Here is a 21,865-nt window from a genome sequence, read left to right on the forward strand (position 1 = left end):
GAATCAGTAAGAACTAACTGATTATAGTGAAAGAGTGTTTAATGCATTGGTGTATTGTGAGTTATTACCTGTTAGAGAGAACAGGGGAATAGTCACATTAGGTTTCTATCGCCTGTGAATGATAGATGGTGGCAGCGAATGAGTTTTGTGGGTGTTGGTTTCTGTTTGGGGTACTTTTGTGTTAGTCTAACCTGTGTGCAAGGCGGGTGAGAGACTGAGTGAGTGACCCCTGATAGTCACACCTAAAGTCACGTGCAGTTGGAAGTACCGTGTCCGTGACATTGCCAAACTGAAAAAATTCACATAGCCATGTGGAAACAGGTATGGTATCTATAATCCAAAATGCTTAGGATCAGGTCTTTTTACAATTTGGATCAACATACCTTAAGGCTTCTAAAATTCATTGAAACATTGAAACATTAAGTAAACCCAATAGGATTGTTTGCCACCAATATGGATTCATGCCGCATGAAGGAAATTCTAGAATCTAGAATTATATGCTTATAATGGAGTGTATGGCTCTTTCATATTCCATAGCTTTCTGGATAATGGGTTTCCTGATAAGGGACACATACCTGTACAAGAAGTGAGTATTTATGGTTAATGAGATTTAGTAAATGATACTAGTCTAACTCATAGGAGAGCTCAACATCAATTCTAAATGAAAAAAAAAATTGAACAAAAATGAAAAAAACATCAGTGAGAGTAAGGATAAAGAAAGGGGCAAAAGATTAGGTTGCAGTTATAAAAAGTACGTTTGCCAGAATTCTATGGGGGTTATTTACTAAACTCCGAATGCAAAAATCATGAAAAATGTGTGATTTTTTTTTATAAAATCAGACTTAAAAAATCCAACATTTTTCGGAAAAGTCAGAATCTGAAAATCCGGCATCTCAGACCTGTTGAGGTTGCATAAAGTCAATGGGAGAAGTCCCAAAGCTTTTTTTATGTGCACTGGGTTTCGTGCAGTACCCTGAAGTTTTCGGGTGAAAATTCCGAAAAAAATTGAAATTCAGATGAAAAAATTAAAAAAAAAGTGAAAATCTGATTTTTTTCCCGCAAAGCAAATTTTTGGGAAAATGTGATAATAAATAAGTGTAAAAAAACCGAGTGGATTTGACCGGAGTTTGTAGCAGAAAATATTGAGATAAATTCGGATAACCCCCTAAGTGTTCCTTTGGTGGGGCCTTCTCTGCTTTTCCCTCATTAGTCTTTAATAGAGGCTTTGAACCTTTGGGGCTTCATCTGTTGCTGGAAAGTGTTGGAAATGTCTTCCTACTCCTGACCTATATCACACAATGCTTTGACTGCTTGTATCCATTTTAACGGTAACTAACAGGCTGCAGACCTTTACTAACACTTGTAAACTTAATCACATTCTGAAAAACCACAGTCATTAACAGGGCCGGACTGGGAGTAAAAAGCAGCCCGGGCAAAAAAATCAAAGCAGCCCACATGTAAACACAATGGTTTTGTACTCCACAGATATATTGGAGTAAAACTGCAAAAATGATGTGCATAAAAAGCTGCCTTTCTTAACTGTAATTAATGTGAAATATTACAGTTATTAATTAACTATTATTATTAGTTACCCAAAGGGCATACCTAGATGTATATAAAGGGCCCACTGGCGAGTAGTTATGCCACTGGAAGTCAGTGACACCTTAGGGTGAGGCTCTATACATGCACTATATATATTTATATATATATATATATATATATATATATATATATATATATATATATATATATATATATATATATATATATATATATATATATATAACTTCTCCTTAATCAGTTAACCATTCAATGCTATCCCAAAACTCCTTTTTATATCATTTTAATTTTTGGCCGGGGTTCTTTCACACACACACACAGTTTTCTATCTTTCGCTGAATGCCACCTTTACAGCCCCAGCCAACAAAAAAATGTAATAGCAGGCAGTTCTACTGACCTTTCAGCTATCAGTCATGTACAAGAAGAGTTACTTATTGTAAGTGGCTAGCCAATTCCCTGGTTGTATCCAAGTTGTCAGGACAAGTCCAGGCATTGGGGGGAGCAGTGCCGGACTGGGGCACCTGGGACTCACCAAAAGACCTGACTCAGAGGGCCCCCTGCATAACTATATAAGGTGATAGCTGACTATGAGGTGTAGTATTTAATGTCCAGTGCAAATGGCACGGCTGTCTCAACAATGTCCTCTTTATCATGTACCTTTCTCCATTCAATTTGAGACTTTCTTTAGCCAGTAATGAGCATTCCTTAATCCAGATATGCCAGTATGGTCACTGCAGAAAATGCATTTGGAGAAGCAAATCAAAGCAGTGCTGTTCCTTTAAATTAATATTTATTGCTTCTAACTTGTCTTGCTGGTCATTTTATCCTCTTCCCTGTGCCTTTTAGGAATGTGCCTACCTCCCCTGCTAGATTTATTACTTGCTTGGCTGTTTTTTCATTTGTCTTGCTCATTGCACATCACAGGCAGAGAGCTCCTTCAGAGAACTGGTGATCAGCTGAGTGATTGGTTAACGAGCAACGTGCAGACCCAGTGTGTCTTATCTGATCGCCGGTATTTTGACGGAACTCTCTGCACTGATATGTAATGAGGAAAAAAAGAGAAGCTAATACCGGAGAGCGGAAGGGAGGGAAAGTGGCAAGTTCCCTAACCTAACTAGAGTTAGGGAATTGCAGGGGTGGTGTTCGAGGCTCTCTCCCTTCTCATTTGCTGCCCCCTCCCTTTCGTCCTCTGCCTTTAGCCCCACCTCTCTCACCTCGCAAAATCAGCCAGCTCTGGGACAAGGCTCACGTCACGTGAAATCCCGCTCCTCACCTTCCAATTCCGTGTCTGTGGTAGCAGCTATCACGGCTCCGGCAGGCCCCTGGTAGTTATGTTACTGCGGCCCAATTGTAAAAAAATAGAGCGGCCCCACGGGATTTTGCCCGAACTGACAAATTGCCAGTCCGGGCCTGGTCATTAACATATGACTAAATTATCTAGATAAGGGAGTGAAATATGCATATAAATATAGCACCAGAATATTGGATTGTTTCAAGCCAACCACCTCATTTTGCAACTCTCTTTTATGTCATAATTGTTCTGACCCCTTTCCAAATTTTGGAAATTAAAATTATTCTTTTTTTTCCCACCAGGTCCATGAAGGCATAGACACAACATAAAATATAATAAAGGTGTTGCTCACCAATTGCAGGAATATATTTCTTACAAAATCTTTAATTTTTCTGTAAAACATGTTGCAAGGGATCTTAAATGGTCCTAGTTTATTAATGTGCGTGCAATGACCCAAAATGAAGACGATAAAATGGACATCTATGGTTACTGCACTGATGCAGATTTGCAGCACTCTTAGCAGAAGAGGGCCACTGTTTCAATTGCCCGCTTGTTCGAATGAAGTTTTGTGATGACATGATTAAAGTCTGTGCTTTGTGTTTAATATTGTGCAACAACCAAAGCCTAATGGATGCATTAATGTAGGGCAGAATCACAAAACAAACAAAACCTATTAAATGAATATTTACAGTAATGAAAGACATGTTTAACTGTAAAATACTTTACAAAATGTTTTTGTTTATGTACAGGAAAGCGTTTTCCAATTTTCCCTCAAGGGAGAGAAAAAGTGCTTCTTGACTCAAAGTGGTTATCGGGTTTCTTACTGGATCAACATTCTGGCTCCATAAACTTTTGTTTGTATTAAGTACACAGTTCCCTGTGAAGAGCTCTTTCCATTGAAACTTACTGTAGTTTCTACTTGCCCAGAAGTAAAAACATGTTTTGAGAAAAATGGTACAAAATAACTGTTCTTCAGTATTAAAATATCAGATATATTCAATAAGAACAGTTGTACATATATTTTCAGACCTAGAAATGACCACTAGGCAAGACACTCCCTTTTTATAGAACTGTACGTAGATACATATTATTTAATTATTTTTTTTCTGTGCAGTTATTTTAGAATTGATCATCAAATATATTTTTCTGCAAGTGTAGAGCCTGATAAATCAACAGGCAGCCATCCACAACTAATATCAGCTGAAATAGTGATATGCATCTGGAATCCAGATGGACCTCATTTAGACACTGAGCTTTCTTCATTAAGGATAGGGATGTCGCGGACTGTTCGCCCGCGAACTAATTCGCGCGAACATCGACCGTTCGCGTCCGCCGAATGTTCGCGAACGTCGCACGACGTTCGCCAATTTGGGTTCGCCTTAGCTGGCGCTTATTTTTGCCCTCTCACCCCAGAGCAGCAGATACATGGCAGCCAATCAGGAAGCTCTCCCTCCTGGACCACCCCCACACCCCCTGGACCACTCCCCTTCCATATATAAACTGAAGCCCTGCAGCGTTTTTTCATTCTGCCTGTGTGTGCTTGGAAGAGCTAGTGTAGGGAGAGAGCTGTTTAGTGATTTGAGGGACAGTTGATAGTAACTTTGCTGGCTAGTAATCTACTTGATACTGCTCTGTATTGTAGGGACAGAACTCTGCAGGGATTTGAGGGACAGTGAGTTTAGGTTAGTTAGCTTTGCTGACTAGTACCTTCTACTGCAGTACTCTGTATGTAGCTGCTGTGGGCACTGCTTCTGATCTCATCTGCTGACTGCTGTAATAACCCAATAGTCCTTGTAAGGACTGCTTTTATTTTATTTTCTTTTTTGTTTTTTTACTTTGCTACTATAAGAGCCCAGTGCTATTAGTCTAGCTGTGTTGGGGAGTGGGACTGGTGTGCTGCTCCTAGTAGTTCAGCACCAACCAGAGTAATTTTTTTTTTTAATATACATATATATATATTTTTTTATTTTACTTATCTTACTGTTCTTTAACGTGTCCAGTGCTGTTTGCTGTTCTTCATAGTAGTGCACCAATAGTAGTGCACTTGCAGGCATTGTTTGCCCAGTGTGTTCTTCAAACAACTGCCACCTAGCTGTGTGAGCTTGTTCACATTCTGTCTAAATATCAATAATAATATCGTCTCCAGAAACACCACCTGAGTGACGTTTTCCAAACAGCAATAATATATTCCGTATCCACTGCTGTAGTGTATACGTTGACCTTGCAGGCATTGTTTGCCCAGTGTGTTCTTCAAACAACTGCCACCTAGCTGTGTGAGCTTGTTCACATTCTGTCTACATATCAATAATAATACCGTCTCCAGAAACACCACCTGAGTGACGTTTTCCAAGCAGCATTAATATATTCCGTATCCACTGCTGTAGTGTATACGTTGACCTTGCAGGCATTGTTTGCCCAGTGTGTTCTTCAAACAACTGCCACCTAGCTGTGTGAGCTTTTTCACATTCTGTCTAAATATCAATAATAATACCGTCTCCAGAAACACCACCTGAGTTGTTGTTGTTGTTTTAAAAAAAATGCCAGGCAAAGGCAGGCCGCCACGCAGAGGCACTAGGGGCCGTGCTGCTATGCTATCCTGTGGCCCTAGGAAATTGCCCAGTTTTACAAAGGCAATTACCCTGAACTCCCAAAATGCTGAAGAGGTAGTTGACTGGCTTACACAGCACACCCCATCCTGAATTTAATAGTCCAACGTTTTGTCTCGAAGTACCCAGGATTCCAGGACATTCTCAGGCAGTCCAGGAAGGTGTCGGCCCATTTCAGACGTTCCTACACAGCCATGGCACGCCTTGCTGACATTCAGCAGCGGTACAACATGCCAGTCAGGCGTTTAATTTGCGACAGCCAGACTCGCTGGAATTCAACGCTCCTCATGTTTGAACGTCTGCTGCAACAACAAAGAGCCATCAATGAATACCTGTTTGAACTGGGTGGTAGGACTGGATCTGCAGAGCTGGGGATTTTTTTCCCCCGTTACTGGGTGCTTATGCGCGATGCCTGCAGGCTCATGCGCCCTTTTGAAGAGGTTACAAACATGGTCAGTCACACCGAAAGCACCATCAGCGACCTAATACCCTTTGCTTTCTTCCTGGAGCGTGCCGTGCGACGAGTGACAGATGAGGCTGTAGACCAGCGTGACGAGGAGCAGGAAGCGCACGATTTCTGGTCGGAATCACCAGAACGAGCCCAGGCACCAGCTGCAACGCAGGGAGAGGTGTCAGAAGTGGAGTCAGAGGAGGAAGGTGGCTTTGTGGAGGAGGAGGACCAACAGGAGCAGGCTTCCCAGGGGGCTTGTGGTGACCTTTTGGGGACCCCTGGTCTTGTACGTGGCTGGGGGGAGGAGACCGTGGATGATATAGTCATTGATAACGAGGAAGCGGAGATGGATACCTCTGCATCCAACCTTGTGAGAATGGGGTCTTTCATGCTGTCATGCCTGTTGAAGGACCCCTGTATCAAGAGGCTTAAGGAGAAGGACCTGTACTGGGTCGCAACGCTACTAGACCCTCAGTACAAGCATAAAGTGGCAGAAATGTTACCAACGTACCACAAGTCCGAAAGGATGCTGCATTTACAAACCAGCCTGCAAAACATGTTGTACAATGCTTTTAAGGGTGATGTCACTTCAGGAACTCATCAACATTCCAGGGGCAGAGGTGCCAGTAATCCTGCCACGAGCGCACCTGCAAGGACAATGCACTTTGGCCACTCTGTAACGTCAGACATGCAAAGGTTTTTCAGTCCAAGGCAGCGCCAGAACCCTTCTGGATCCACCCTCAAAGAACGCCTCGACCGGCAGGTAGCGGACTACCTGGCATTAACTGCAGATATCGACACTCTGAGGAGCGATGAACCCCTGGACTACTGGGTGCACAGGCTTGATCTGTGGCCAGAGCTGTCACAATTTGCCATGAACCTCTTGTCTTGCCCCGCCTCAAGTGTCCTCTCAGAAAGGACCTTCAGTGCAGCAGGAGGGATTGTAACTGAGAAGAGAACTCGCCTAGGTCACAAAAGTGTGGATTACCTGACCTTTATTAAAATGAACGAGGCATGGATCTCGGAGGGTTACTGCACGCCGGAAGACTTGTTCTGACTCCCCATGCAGCTGTCCTTCTCTGCACGCCGCATGACTCCACACACAGCTGTCCTTTAGCGTCCTCCTCCCTCCGCCACCGTTACAAACTAGGGTGCAAACCCTACTGGTTTCATTTTAATCAAAACTTTTTGGACAGGTAAATCCTGAGTTTTTCTGGCCTCTGTGCTTCAGTGGCTGCAACCAAAAATATATATATTTTCAGCATTTATGTGGCATATTTTTTCTGGCCTCTGTGCTTCAGTGGCTGCGACAAATTTTTTTTTATATTTTTAGCATTTATATGGCATATTTTTTCTGGCCTCTGTGCTTCAGTGGCTGCGACAAAAAAAAATTAATATTTTCAGCATTTATATGGCATATTTTTTCTGGCCTCTGTGCTTCAGTGGCTGCGACAATTTTTTTTTATATTTTTAGCATTTATATGGCATATTTTTTCTGGCCTCTGTGCTTCAGTGGCTGCGACAAAAAAAATTAATATTTTCAGCATTTATATGGCATATTTTTTCTGGCCTCTGTGCTTCAGTGGCTGCGACAAAAAAAAACATAATTTTTCAGGAAAGTACACATGCCTAATTTTTCAGGGTTCTGCAACAGTGGCAAAATCGCATCTTTTATGGTCACCGCAGGTGATCAATAAAGTAGACCAAAACTGGGCCCACACTGCAGAATCAGTGTTTTTTGGTTCACTTCACTGTACATTGAATTACCTCTGCCTGACCGTGCACGTGCGCACAAGCACGGTGACTGCTAAACACACCACTACAGAAATATTGCCACCAACAGGACGAACATCCTGGAGGTGACAAGCAACTAGTAATTAAAAACTATTATTTGCTCACTTGACGGTATCATTCATTAAAGCTCTTTGGGTTTTTTTGCGTTGCAGTAAGCGCCGCGTTTTGTCTTTGCGTGTGAACAGGCTGTAACCTTTACACGACTTGATTGGCATGTAGACGCCGGACGTTTTAAAGCAGTTTATTACACAAGTTTAGAAATGTAGTGTGATTTCTGCCCTTTACAGAACTCTGCAAGGATTTGATGGACATTTTAGGTTAGGTAGCTTTGCTGGCTAGTAATCTACCTTCTACTGCAGTGCTCTGTATGTAGCTGCTGTGGGCAGCTGTCCTGCTGCTGATCTCTCATCTGCTGACTGCTGCCTGTAACCCAATAGTCCTTGTAAGGACTGCTTTTATTTTCTTTTTGTTTTTTTTACTTTGCTACTGTAAGAGCCCAGTGCTATTAGTCTAGCTGTGTTGGGGAGTGGGACTGGTGTGCTGCTCCTCCTAGTAGTTCACCACTACCAGCACCAACCAGAGTCAAAATTGTTACAAAGTATCTTATTTGCACCTGTTAGCTGTTCTGAGCTCTCTGCCAAAAGCTAATTAAGTTAGAAACTGTTTTTTTTCTGGCTGTTCAGTTCAGAGAAAAGAGGGACTGGTGTGCTGCTCCTCCTAGTAGTTCACCACTACCAGCACCAACCAGAGTCAAAATTGTTACAAAGTATCTTATTTGCACCTGTTAGCTGTTCTGAGCTCTCTGCCAAAAGCTAATTAAGTTAGAAACAGTTTTTTTTCTGGCTGTTCAGTTCAGAGAAAAGAGGGACTGGTGTGCTGCTCCTCCTAGTAGTTCACCACTACCAGCACCAACCAGAGTCAAAATTGTTACAAAGTATCTTATTTGCACCTGTTAGCTGTTCTGAGCTCTCTGCCAAAAGCTAATTAAGTTAGAAACTGTTTTTTTTTCTGGCTGTTCAGTTCAGAGAAAAGAGGGACTTTCCAGTACAAAAGAGGGACAGGGGGTTGAGTGGTCAAAAGAGGGACAGTTGGGAGGTATGCAAGTGCCACCTAGCTGTGTGAGCTTTTTCACATTCTGTCTAAATAACAATAAAATTCCATGTCCGTAAACATCACCTGAGTGATGTTTTTACAGCAGCAATAATATATTCCGTATCCACTACTGTATACGTTGCCCTTGCAGGCATTGTTTGCCCAGTCTTTAACCAAGTGCCACCTAGCTGTGTGAGGTTTTTCACATTCCGTGTCCAGAAACATCACCTGAGTGACGTAGTGTGATTTCTGCCCTTTACAGCACAAAACGCAGCGCTGTGTCAACAATGTATTTTTCAGATACATTTTTGCCCTTGATCCCCCTCTGGCATGCCACTGTCCAGGTTGTTGCACCCTTTAAACAACTTTAAAATAATTTTTCTGGCCAGAAATGTCTTTTCTAGCTTTTAAAATTCGCCTTCCCATTGAAGTCTATGGGGTTTGCGACGTTCGCGAACCGTTCGCATTTTTGACGCAAGTTCGCGAATATGTTTGCGAACATTTTTTCCGCCGTTCGCTACATCCCTAATTAAGGACTATTTTGTTATATAATGGCTTTTCACTTTAGAAAAACCATAAGCCATACATAGGTCACGACTCTAGTAGGCAACATTTGAATTGGCCCATTTTTCTACAATTCCATGGGGGATAACAGACTATGGGGCAGATTCACTAACGGGAGAACTTTCCCCAGCATCAGCTTCACACCCCTCGCACCACTTCGCCAGCCGCAAACGCGCTACAAATACGCTAATTCACTAAAATGCAAAGTTTCGTCCCAGGTGTCAAGCGCTAGCAACTTTTCATTTGTGCCTACCAAAAATTCGCTGGTGATCTTGCGCTTAGGTCAATTTGCATACGGCGGGAAATTTAAAGCTTTATTATAAATGTTGGTCCAAATGCTTGAAGTTACCACCTTTTTGTTACACATGTCCAGGGAACCTTAATAAAGGCAAGAGAGTTAATATAATGCCCTACACATGAGCCCACTGTAAAATGAATGTTCCATATTTTATAAAATGTGTGGAGAAAACCGGTTACCCAAAAAAAGTCTAAGGACTTTTGCAGCCAATCACGCTTAAAAAAAGGAAAAGTCGCCAGTGTTTTTTTAACTTTAATGCATTTTTGGCACACAAGATATGATGTTAGTGACAGAAGATTGAGGAAGAACTAGCTTCTTTTTAGCACTTCGTCTGGTCTGAGGTGGTGAAGTCAACTCTGGAGAGGTAAAGTTCAGTAAAATCTGTACTTGAGTGAATTTACAGAGTAGCACCTGTTCGCCAGAGCAAAAATACGCCTGCCAATAGGGTCCAAAACTGTGCTAGTGACGGTCAAGTTCGCTTGTGAACTGGCCAGTGGCGTAACTAGATGTTGCTGGGCCCCACAGCAAATTAATTTTAGGGCCCCCAACATATCCAGTGTTTGTCCTGTTTTACCAAAATATGTTCAAATTGCTCATCAATGAGAGCCTCATGGGGCCCCCTGTACCTCCTGGGCCCCCCTGCAGCCGCAGGGTCTGCTTCCTCTGTAGTTACGCCCCTGGAACTGGCGCTTGTGCCTGTTAGTTAATTGGCAATGTCCCTGCGGGTGGAAACATTATCGAATTTTCCCTATCGTTAGCTACTTCGCTCTTTAGTAAATCTGCCCGATTGATGGCAAGACTTGCCACCGAGCTGTTGCGGCACAGCTGCTCAAGTTTATATTTTATACACATATTGAGCTTGGAAGGGATGGTGAATTTAAATTTCCTGTTAGTGCAGACACAAGAGTAAAAAAAAAACAGTCCCTTGTGTCCATAGCGTCTGTGTCAAGGTGCTTCATCAATTTTCATATCCTCCCAGTGGCTGGAATCTCAGGTTACTGGGGAAAACTCTCAAATTATTTTTTAAGCAACCGTATTCATGTCAATGTACCTTTCCAAATTTTTGCTCCCTACCAGGGGTTGAATCAAATTAATTGTACTGCCCAGCTTAGTAGATTTACAGCACTGATATGAAAAGCATAAAGATGGCCATAAACTGACACATTTTGGGTCATTTAGACCGATTTGGCCGTTTATCTGCCTCTGTGTGGGGACCTCTGATGGCCACCCCCCAAAATCTGACCAAAAATCAACCAGATGTAGATCCGGCAGACTCGTTGGATCAGGGATCGCATTTACTAGTTGATGCGGACCTCACTTCAACCTATCATGTACCAGCCATTGAAATCTGATTGTTTGATCATACAAACAATGATCGGATTAAAGCACAATATCTTAGTTGGGCAAATCAGGGAAAGGTCTGCTTGTTAGGTGACCTCACCAAATGAAATGAGCATTCATAAAAAATAAAAAAAAACTTTACCAGTATACAAGTATGGGACCTGTTATCCAGAATGATCGGGACTTTGGGTTTTCAGAATCTTTCTGTAATTTGGATCTCCTTACCAAAATTCTACTCAAAAATCATTTAAATACAGGTATGGGATCAGTTAACCCGGAAATCAGTTATCCAGAAAGCTCCGGATTATGAAAAGGTCCAAGTACAAGGTGCTTGTTAATTGTTATAGAGAAAAAATCACTTTGAAAAAATTTCATTATAATGGAGTCTATAGGAGTCTATATATCTTTCTGGATAACAAGTTTCTAGATAATGGATTTCATACCTGTATGTTAATGTTATTTAAAGTGCAATTTATGGAACCAAAATCCTTTTATTTATAGTGTATATTGTCTATCTCTTTTTTTTATTAAAAATCTCTATATGAAAGCAATAGAAAGCATGTAAGTTTAATGAGAGGTGTGGTTCTATGGTACTTACAAATGCAGCTATTCATGTAAGGCATCGATAATTGTAGCCTGGGCAACGAAAACATTCCATCAAACAAGCATAATGACAGAGTAATTATGACTGCAATATTTTATTTAAAGCTCATTGAATGCCAACCTTCAGAGAGTAATTACCTGTTTACACACATTGTCATTATGTTTTGAATAAATCTATTCTGATATACAAAGATATTGGCTAGCAGCATGGGTTCTATCATACTGTAAATCCCACTGATCTGCACTTCACAGCTTGTATAGGTTATATCAGAAACGACCCCAATACTGAGTGCTAGTAGAAGTAAATGTATCAAATAAACAAGGCCAGTGCATAGATCTGATAAATATTCTGGTGAATACATATATGTAGACTGCAGATACATTTATAAGCAAAATAACAGTTTTTGTTTCTAAAGGGCATTGCACTGCAAATCTGCCTTTAAAAAGCAAAAGTTGAACAAAATATTTCATGTAACTTTCATATCAGTCTCAATATATAACAGTGCATCAGCTTTTATCTTTGTATCTGAAATACAGAGCTTAGCATGCTCACTTCAATAAACACACACCTACTGGCTGAAATAGCAGTGGCTTTTTCTATCGGTGCAGCCACAAGGCAAAAAATATTTTTATTTTCATAAAGTAAAAATAAAGTATCACGTCACTGATCTCCTGAAGACTCATGAAGCTGCCCAGGGGCCCATACATATATAATAAATTACAGTCTCTGAGGTGATGGCACTCACAGGATTTGAACAATGAAAGGCAAAAGGTTTATTCATCCAACATTTCGGTTCCTCACAGGAAGTACAAAATATACAGCCAAAGAGAGGCTAGGTGATTAAAAGAGCCCGCCCACCTTGATGGCTCATAGTAGTGGAAAACACACCTGTGAGAATAAAATGATGGTCAATGGCCATACACTACGGGAGCCTGTAGTTGTGATTAAGAAAATGTCTAGCCACCGGCTGTGTGACTTGGCCCTCTTTGAGGGCTTTGCTGATAGCTGAGCGGTGATCACTGATGCGCTCCCTTAACGTGGTAATAGTTTTGACTAGACATTTTCTTAATCACAACCACGGGCACCCGACATTTAAGTGTATGGCCATTGACCATCAACCACCACTAAGCAAGGGTGGTGATCGAAACAACGCCCTCCTCCGCAGAGAAGCACTCTGGATCTTCAAGTTGGATAAGCTTGCTCCCAGGGGACTCAATGAATCTCTACCGTTGCTTCATTTAGAACTGTGCCAATATTTTACGGGGGGCCAATTGTGTAATGCCCTATATAGAATCTATGGACGTTTATTATGCTATGCTCACGTTCACTGGATAATTATTGACTGTATGGAATCATATCAATATTTTCACTTATGTTCTAGAATTTGCTATGCCCTTATCTTACTGCTCAGACTTTGTTTTTACCTTCCCTACCCACACCAATGTCTTACCTGATGCACTGGTTTAGGACACATGTAAGAGACTCCTGATGTTGTTTTAGGTCTAGGCACTCCTCATTGATGCTGGGAGCATGTTGCTTTGTCCCCAAGACAGATATGTGGCTAGGACAGATGGCAAATGCACTTTACACATTAACCTTAGCCCTGGGCTTATGCATAAGGGAGGGACTATCTGGAAATTCGGCTGCAATCTGTTCAGTACTCCCCTTATATACCCACGCCAGTTTATGCAACCAGTTGACTCGGACAAAGCGGCTATTGGTCTATTATGTCTCCCTTCAAGTTGGGATTATCTAAAGCATATTGCCCGAGTCTAAGGGGTTATTATGGTGACCGATCCACCTCTACTGTAGTTTATAAGGATACAGGGACATGGCCAAGCGACTTACTTGCTACCCCTTGATCCCACGACTGATGTGGGTATGTGTATAGGAGTTGGCCTATTTGAAAGCTACAAAATACAGGAGCCCATTGTTACAATGGGCCATTTTATTCTCACAGGTGTGTTTTCCACTACTATGAGTCATCAAGGTGGGCAGGCTCTTTTAATCACCTAGCCTCTCTTTGGCTATAAATATGGTACTTCCACTCTGCACCGTGTTTCCTTGATAAAGGTTCCTGTGAGAAACCGAAATGTTGGATGAATAAACCTTTGTTTTTTCAACACCTTTTGGCTTCATTGTTCAAATCCTGTGAGTGCCAGCACCTCAGAGACTGTATTTATTTTTAACGCATGAGCACCCAGGTTTCAATTTCTTACTCAGGGTGTGCGGCTCGTATATAGGAAATTATATACAGATAGATATTCTAACAGAAAAGCAAAATAACTGTTACCCTTCCTTTGACCCATTGTTCAGGGTTGTTATATTATTGGTCTAGCACCTTTATGATAATGATAGCAGATATTAGACTCTGAATTGCAGGAAGGCATCTCCCATAGAGAGAAATAAATCTAAGTTTTAAAAATGATTTATTTTTTCCTCTGTAATAACAAAACAATCCCTTCTATTTGATGGTAACTAAGCTGCATGAATCCACATTGGTGCAAAACTGTCCCTCTGGGTTTAATTAATATTTAAATGCTATTTAGCAGGCGTAATATTCTTGATAATAGATCCTTATTTCAGAACAGATCACACAGTTACAGATTCTAATAACTCAGCAAAGCGGAACTGGGTTTTGGCACATTATGTGCTTGGCTTAGAGATGGGGGTGACATTTTTATTTGGGATGTATAAAATTACTGTGCTCTCTGCAGAAGGACTTTTGAGGCCAATATTTGGTCTTGTTGATGGGGGGGGCACAAATACCATCAGTGATTTAAAATGAGTGTAAAGAATGCTTCCTTATATGCTGCATTATATAGGGAAATGCATTTTACAGTTAAAAACACATTTAAAAGTAACGAACTAAGTGTGTACAAGGTCAGAAATACAAAGCTAAGAAGAAGAAGAATCACAAGTGGTGGCACTTAAATTTGAAGACAATGTCCTTTTTAAACTGCAAACATATTCAACTATGCATGTCACAGAACAGCAATAATGAAAATGGATAAATGGACAAAGGTAAACAACAGAAATATTCTGATAGCCATCTAATTAAGTTCATCTCTATGTTTCATATTTAGTTTATATATCATCTGGTAGCCATCATCCCAAGCATAAATCTGTTTCTCCCTAGGGTTGTATTTCATGCTGGAATGGGATCCATACCTCTTTGGAAAGTAAACAATGGGTACATTTTCACTAGATATGGTACCACTGACATCAAACACACACTGGATGCGTGAACGACTTGGAAGCTTTGTGTTGTACACTACATAGAGAGAACCACAGACGACAAAAGCACTTTCAGCATTTTCTATGGGGCATGGTGTGTCCCACATCTGCTCAATGCTAAGGCTACTTGGATCCAGTTTGGCTAAGCAAATGTTTTTCTCGTTCTCTTTAGTGGCATAAATGACCCAAAGCCCTTCTTCATCAGCTACAATGTCTATGTAATTAAATTTTGATAGACCATACACTGGGACTTGCTGTTCAATTGGTAAAACAGCGCTATCAATAATAGTTTTGTTGGCCAAGCTGAACTTGATGACCTGAAATTCATTTCCTTGCCGGATATAGTAGAGGTTGCCATCATAAACTATATGTCCTGTGCCAATCCAAGGAAATGGAAGCTTAATCTTAGCTGCCTTGCGTGTGGTTGATGAAAGGGTAAATTCTTTCATACGGGGAAAAACATACACCGTGTCATTAAAAGCCCCATCAAAGACATAGATCCGATCTGAATTGCCCGCTAGGTCCTTGGTCCAAAGACCTGCAGAGCTCCCAAAGCGTTTCAAAATCTTCATGGCAGTAACTTGAGATATGGTATCACTGCAATCTGAGGAGGCAAAAAAGTGGCACACTTTTAGTTCATCATGAATTAGTGTCATAAAGATTTTGTAATTCAGATATTTTAGAAATACAATACTCTCTCTGTTTCGTTCATGGGGAACCTTTCCCAAAATGTGTGTTGAGAAAGATTAAAGGACGCTAAGCTCACTCACTAAATCATATGCAATAAAGTACAATAACTTTATGGCGCTAATTGATTTGACGTTTCACAATACAGTTTTTTAAAAGCCTTGCAAGAAGTAGTAAAAATGTTATGCAGGTATGGGACCTGTTATCCAGAAAGCTCAGGATCTTGGGTTTTCCAGATAAGGGAAAAGTGATAAGGGGAAGGTGATAAGGTTTTGTTTTATTATTACAGAGAAAAAGGAAACCATTTTAAAAAGTTTTAATTATTTTATTAAAATAAAAAATAATATTAAAATATTTTTGGTTTTATTTTGCTCTACTACGGAACACTGGGAGGCCCATTTACTAAAGGTCGAATTTTGGTGGTATTAGAGCTTTTTAAAACCACAAACTCTATTTCTCTAAAATCACGAATGCCATGCAAGTTGTTAAAAGATCCGAATTAAAATAGAACAAAACGAAAAAAATGCTGAAAAATTCAGTTTTCAGACAATTACTAGCACAAAAATATATGAAAACCTTGAAAAATCTAAATGGTTAAAAAAAAGGTGCAAAATTATCAGCGCAGGTCTCAGTGACTTCCAGGGGACCTTGAATACTTTTACTTGGCGCAGTTTTGTATTCGAGTTTTATGTGTTTTTTACACCTAATAAATGTTGAGGAATGAAAGTCGTTTCATACTTGGGGGTACTAAATGTTAGGCATCCCCAAGTGAATGTAGTTACTTACCTGAAACCCCGGGCCGGTGCTTCTATCAGCAGAAAACTGCACTGTCCCAGGGTTATTCCAGCGAGCACCACGGAGCAATCCTCTTCCGGCTTCTTCTTTCTTCAAATTTCCTGGGGCAGACGCATGAGCAGTAGAATGAAATAGCCGGCTTTTTAGTTAAAGTTCTGTTATTGACTCTAATGCGCATGTGCAGCCATGAGAAGCAAGAAGAAGCTGGAAGGAGGTTTGCTCCATGGTGCTCACTGGAATAACCCCGGGACAGTGCAGTTTTCAGGTAAGTAAATTCATTCACTGGGGGCTGCCTAACATTTGGCACCCCAAGTGTGAAACGACTTTCCTTCTCCTTTAACAATTAGCTAATTATGCCATTATATACCTAATAACATTTTAAAAATGATGCAAATTGCATTTAGCACGGAGGCATTTTTCACCTTATTGCTTTTTTTCTGGGTCCAGCAACATATTTTCAATTGACTATTATCATACTAATATAGAGTCTGCCGGATGATATAAATAAAATTGGTGGAAGAAGAGAATTAATGAGGCAAGACACTTCTCCGGTAATTCGGTAAAACCATTATAAAGAACAGTACTCGCTTAGTAGCCCTTGAAAATAGTGTTTGGCTAAATACACTATCCTGGTTGTTTTATCAGTTATCATTCTAACATGGAAACCTAGAGCAATTCAAGAATTGTTCTCTTGAAGGATACAATCAATATGATTATGAATGGAGTATCAGTTCACAGGTGTATTAGTAACTGACTAACCTTTAAACATGAAACTAGCTTTAAACTCTTTAAAGGGGTTAATGGAACCTACTTACAAGGTTTTCGGGGGATTGGAGGAATCAGCGTCTCATCTGTCCCCTCTGTCTCCTCTTTTCCAGGAATATCAGCCGCAGGGCAACCTGTCATGAGAATGTAGGTTCCACTAAGCCAGGGATTTCCAACCTGTGGCTCTCTAGGTTTTGGTGAACAAGAGTTCTCACTTATCAACAAATGGAAAACTTAACTCATGCACTAATCCCTTTATATATTCACGAGTTGCATAAATGCAATTTCATCTCTGTAGAGAAGAAAAACTTCCTGCCATACATATATATAACTTGTGGTTTTTTTTTTATTAGTTGCTAGAAGGGACATCCTAGTGTAGTCTTGGACTTTGTTAGGTAAATGCATTTTCAGCAGCCTGAAGCATATAACTATCATGAGAATATTTACCATTCTGTAGTTCCAACCTATAACCCCCAAATAATGGGGTTTTCAACCACCTCATACTAGACAGTGCCTTTAACATGCCTTACCATTAAAGGAAAGCTATTTTGAAAGAATCTTGAAGTGCCTTTCTGGACCTAAAATATTGTTGCAGAACCACAAACAGCCCAATGTGTCTTAGATATCTAAGCTCAGGTAAGGTTTAAGTTTAGTATAAGGACAGGTGGAGGATTCCCCCATCCTTTTGTAGTTACAAAATTGACCTGGGGGCTGGTAAATATTAAGGTTTTAAGACAACCACGCAATGTGTGTATGCATTTTTGTTCTTTTTAATAAATGTTGATAATTTTGATATTTTGATATTACCCAACTATGTTCTACATTTTTTCAGTTGTTTTGGTAACTTTAAAGGGTCAGTATCCTCTCTTGTTTAACACAAGTTCAACTAATAAAGCTTGTGCTGACCATACTTAATTATAAACAAATGTTTTTGGTATTTATTGAACAAACCAGGAAGACTGAAGCTACTCCATGTTTTTTCTTTGCAGGGTAGATAATTAGATTTCCGGTGCAAAGGAAACCCCCCCCCCCCCCCCCCACACACACACACAAAATGGTCTTCTGCTGATCTGTAAACCAAAACAGTCACAAGAAAGGATGAATGGAGGGGGTTAGTTTCAGTACAAATACAAATAGTGATCAGAACATCCCATAGGCTATAAACTAAGGTTAGTAAAATATTACTTCAAAGTAACAGACAATGTGTAACAGACAATGTTAAGTCCAATGTGAGTTTGGCTGCTGTGGCATGCAGCTATTAAATAAGCCTCACAAATTTTTGTTGACATCTTGGAGAGGTTCACAGAGATTGGTTTTGTGGTTCTCACTAAGAGATAAGTGCATTAAAAAATATTTGTAGTATTGCCCTAATACCACCTAAGGGAGCTAGCACAAGGGCAGATTCGGGAAGATTTAGTAGCCTGGTGACTAATCGCCTCTTCTGCGGGGGCAACAATCTCCCCAAACTGCCTGCCGCATGCTATAATGAGAAAACACCAGCGCCAATGCCTCAAGAGGAAACTTCAAGCGACTTCAGAAATCAAAGCGACGCGAGTGCATTGGCGCTGGCATTTTCTCATTATAGCAGGTGGAAGGCAGGGGGAAGGCAGTTCAGGGAGATTGTTGCCCCACAGAAGAGGCGGTTAGTCAGCAGGCGACTAAATCTACCCGGATCTGCCCGTGTGCTTGAACCCTTAGGGATAGGCAGTGCATTTAATGAAAGCAAGGAACATGGCTTAAGAATGTAGAATTTCAAAGGAGCATAAAGCTCTTACGATGTCTGCTATTGTATCACATTGGTAAGATTGCATGGTCTGACTCTACCTCCCATTTTAACCTCTTACCTTAAAAGACAATACAATGGTACGAGGGAAGCTAATTGAGCTCAACATCTTTAATTGTATTACAGAGAGAGTGGTAATAAAGAATTGTTCCTCTTGTAGGTTTCATTGACAAGAAGGATTTTGTAAAAACAGGTGCATATCGCCCTTTTGTTGGAATCATTAAGCCTATATATTCAGAGAAATGGTCACCTGTTATCTTCTCATATTTTTCTTTCTTCTTTTTCTTGGCATCATGAAGCTCTGTCAACTTTTCATCGATCTCCACACATGTTGGCGCAGAGTTCTGCGTTTCAAAGTAATCTACCTCTCTCTCCAACCGGTCCACCCGAACATTGGAGTTCTCCATCTCATTTCTTAAACTTTCCCGTTCCTTTTCAATATTCTCGAGCATTTTCAGAACTTGATTTTTGAAGTCTCGAAGCTCTCCACTATATCGACTACTCTGGTCATGCCACTGTGCTATTCTCTCCTGTGGGAAGAGTTTGTAAAGTGTGTTGTGAGTCATTTTTATACTGCCAAGCGAGGAGAAACTGCACACCTCACACCACTTGACCAAGCGATCAATCCTGGTGCCCAGCGATAGAGGAATCGGATAGAGGTAGTCAATTAGAAAAATTAGCATATGATTAAACAATTAATGAAATGAAAAATAATTAATGAAATGAAAAAAATTATTGCAATGGAAAAAATTCATAGACTGAAAAAGATATTACAAAAATCCTGAAGTTATTTACAAAAAATCATATAGACCAATAGAAAACAGTCCAGAGGGAAAGTAGTCCAATTGAGTTGATTAAAACATCCTCATTGAAGTTAACCACTGTTTTCTATTGGTCTATATACATTTTTGTAAATAACTTACAGATTTTTGTAACATCATGAATTTTTTCCATTGCAATAATTTTTTCCATTTCATTAATTATTTTTCATTTCATAAATTGTTTAATCATATGCTTATTTTTCTAATAGACTACCTTTAAAATGATGTCTGCACTACTTTGCACTATGTTTGATAAAGGGGCGTGGTCCCGAAACGTTGCACATTACACTGCATTAATAAAATTGCAAGGGTTCATCCAGCTACCTTAAATCCCGCATGTCAGTGAATTTTCTCTTCTCATTTTTATAGTGGACACACATTTAGGTAGCCTGCTTTTTAGTATTGTTCAATTGGCATACACTTCTATATTGATCTTTTTATTGTACGGCTCATTTTCTACTTTAGATGCAGTTGGCAATCACAACCAGTCAGCAACTGAAGAAATATTAAATATTAAATCAAAGATCTGCTCTGGTGCAATATCTGTAAACATCATGGCCTGGAGGAAATGTAATCTATTAGATGATTAATGTTCTGTAGGGCTGATTTACAAACCCAGGTGCTAAAATGCAAAAGTGCAGTTGCCAGTAGCAATAAATAATTTCTTTGCATGCATGTTCCAAACGAATGGCTGATCAGTTGTTTTTGGCACTTGTGCAGTTTAGCTACTAAAAGTCAGTTCAGCTACTAAATCAGACCCTCAGTTTCCATTTTGTCATTTTTACCAGCTATTACATAATTATTATCTTTCTTTGTTACAATTCTTGTTATCTCAGACAAGGCTTTGATCATGCATAATCGTGTTTTTTTTTTTATTTTTATTCATTGGGGTGTTTGGACTGCTTTGGTGCAGAATACGATGGCATTCAAAACAATACCAATTGCCATTACAAACCACATTTTCCATTCTCCATTTTCCAGTGGCCGCCTGTCACCACCAGTGTGCAGAATGCTGTTTTCCATACTTTGATGTAGAAACAGATGGATGGACCAAGAGCAATTCTGTTTATAATACTGAGGCAGCAGTATCAACGCAGCTCAGTATAAGCCACATTATTAGCCCTCCTGAGCTTAAGCTGTGGCTAGGGGGGGACCGCATTGCTAAAAGAGCCAAATTTCCCCTAGAAAAGTGCCACCTGGGCAAGTTCACATCTTGCCTATTGGCTTCCCATGGACTAGCAAGGTGATTTTGGGCATTTCCCTCTGGAGCAATGTGGCTCTAAAATCATAAGACCTATGATTTTCCTCTTCTAAGCCTTTCTGAGCATGTATTAACAAAGGACATAGTTGTCAGTTATGTAGATAGCAAAGTTATCTACAGTGTCCAAAACAAGATCAACTATTTATTGTAGTTCACGTTAACATCCAAGTCACATTTTTAATTCAACCCTGGACCCTAGCATCAAGATAGCTGTTGAATAAAAAGTTAAATCATTTTTAAAAATCGCAAAAAATAAAGGCCATACATTAATTTAAAGGTGCACTACCCTTTTAAGGTTTGTTTGGCATTAAAAATAAAAGGCCTCTGAAGTATGTGAATTTTAGAAATGTTTCTTTTGCCTAAAAGAAAATTACAGCCTAAACAAGACTCTAACTACTACATAGGGCACTGCCAGTCTTATTTTATTTTAAAGGATAGATTGTTGGAAAAAAAGCTAATGTTTCCTATTTCATTCACCATTGCGGTTATCGCACTGATGCACGTTCTTTACTGTCCTGCTTACATAGGGCACTTACCTCCAGAACACCCATCCTTCCTTGTATATACTCCAAAACTGCTTGTGGCTGGGCAGTGATCACAGTGACAAATCCAAGAAGGATGCAGGCCACAATCCCAGCCATCATTGGCTCTATCCCGAGACTGTTAAGGATTTTTATTCCAAAATCTTGTGCTCTTGGTGATTGTGGAAGAGACTCAGTGCTGGACTCCACAGCAATTCTGTTGTTCTGCGCTGGTTCCAGCTCACTGCTTTGGAATGCTTGGCCACTCTTCTTTGTGGGAGGGACTTCAGCTTGATCTCAGCCTTTCTCTGGCTTTATTAGAGCCAGATGTAGGACAATCGCTCTATATTTTCAGCAACCCCTTCCTGGCTGGAGGGTTGAATGTAATAGAAAA

At 40.3% G+C, this 21,865-nt stretch overlaps 1 protein-coding gene across 2 annotated transcripts; it reads right to left on the bottom strand.

The window, feature by feature from the left end:
• Positions 1–11,679: 11,679 nt before the first annotated feature.
• Positions 11,680–21,844, bottom strand: olfml3.S (olfactomedin like 3 S homeolog). Of its 2 annotated transcripts, XM_018249191.2 has the most exons (4): positions 21,487–21,844; positions 19,119–19,398; positions 17,136–17,219; positions 11,680–15,442 (listed from the first exon to the last, which is right to left on the bottom strand). In XM_018249191.2, the coding sequence occupies exons 1-4, from the start codon at positions 21,592–21,594 to the stop codon at positions 14,655–14,657; spliced, it is 1,260 nt and encodes a 419-aa protein (XP_018104680.1). In that variant the 5' UTR covers positions 21,595–21,844; the 3' UTR covers positions 11,680–14,654. The 2 variants fall into 2 exon arrangements, with proteins under 2 accessions (XP_018104680.1, XP_018104681.1); XM_018249192.2 differs by lacking the exon at positions 17,136–17,219 and having other exon boundaries at positions 21,487–21,835.
• Positions 21,845–21,865: the final 21 nt, after the last annotated feature.

The sequence above is a fragment of the Xenopus laevis genome, chromosome 2S (genome assembly GCF_017654675.1).
Source record: "Xenopus laevis strain J_2021 chromosome 2S, Xenopus_laevis_v10.1, whole genome shotgun sequence".
In the NCBI taxonomy this organism is placed as follows: Eukaryota; Metazoa; Chordata; class Amphibia; order Anura; family Pipidae; genus Xenopus; species Xenopus laevis.

Coding starts and splice junctions, on each gene's coding strand:
- olfml3.S (XM_018249191.2), bottom strand. CDS start 21,594: ATGATGGCTGGGATTGTGGCCTGCATCCTTCTTGGATTTGTCACTGTG. Junction 17,220..19,118: donor AAAATATGAGAAGATAACAG/GTGACCATTTCT, acceptor TTCTCATGACAG/GTTGCCCTGCGGCTGATATT. Junction 15,443..17,135: donor TCCAATCCCCCGAAAACCTT/GTAAGTAGGTTC, acceptor TTGCCTCCTCAG/ATTGCAGTGATACCATATCT.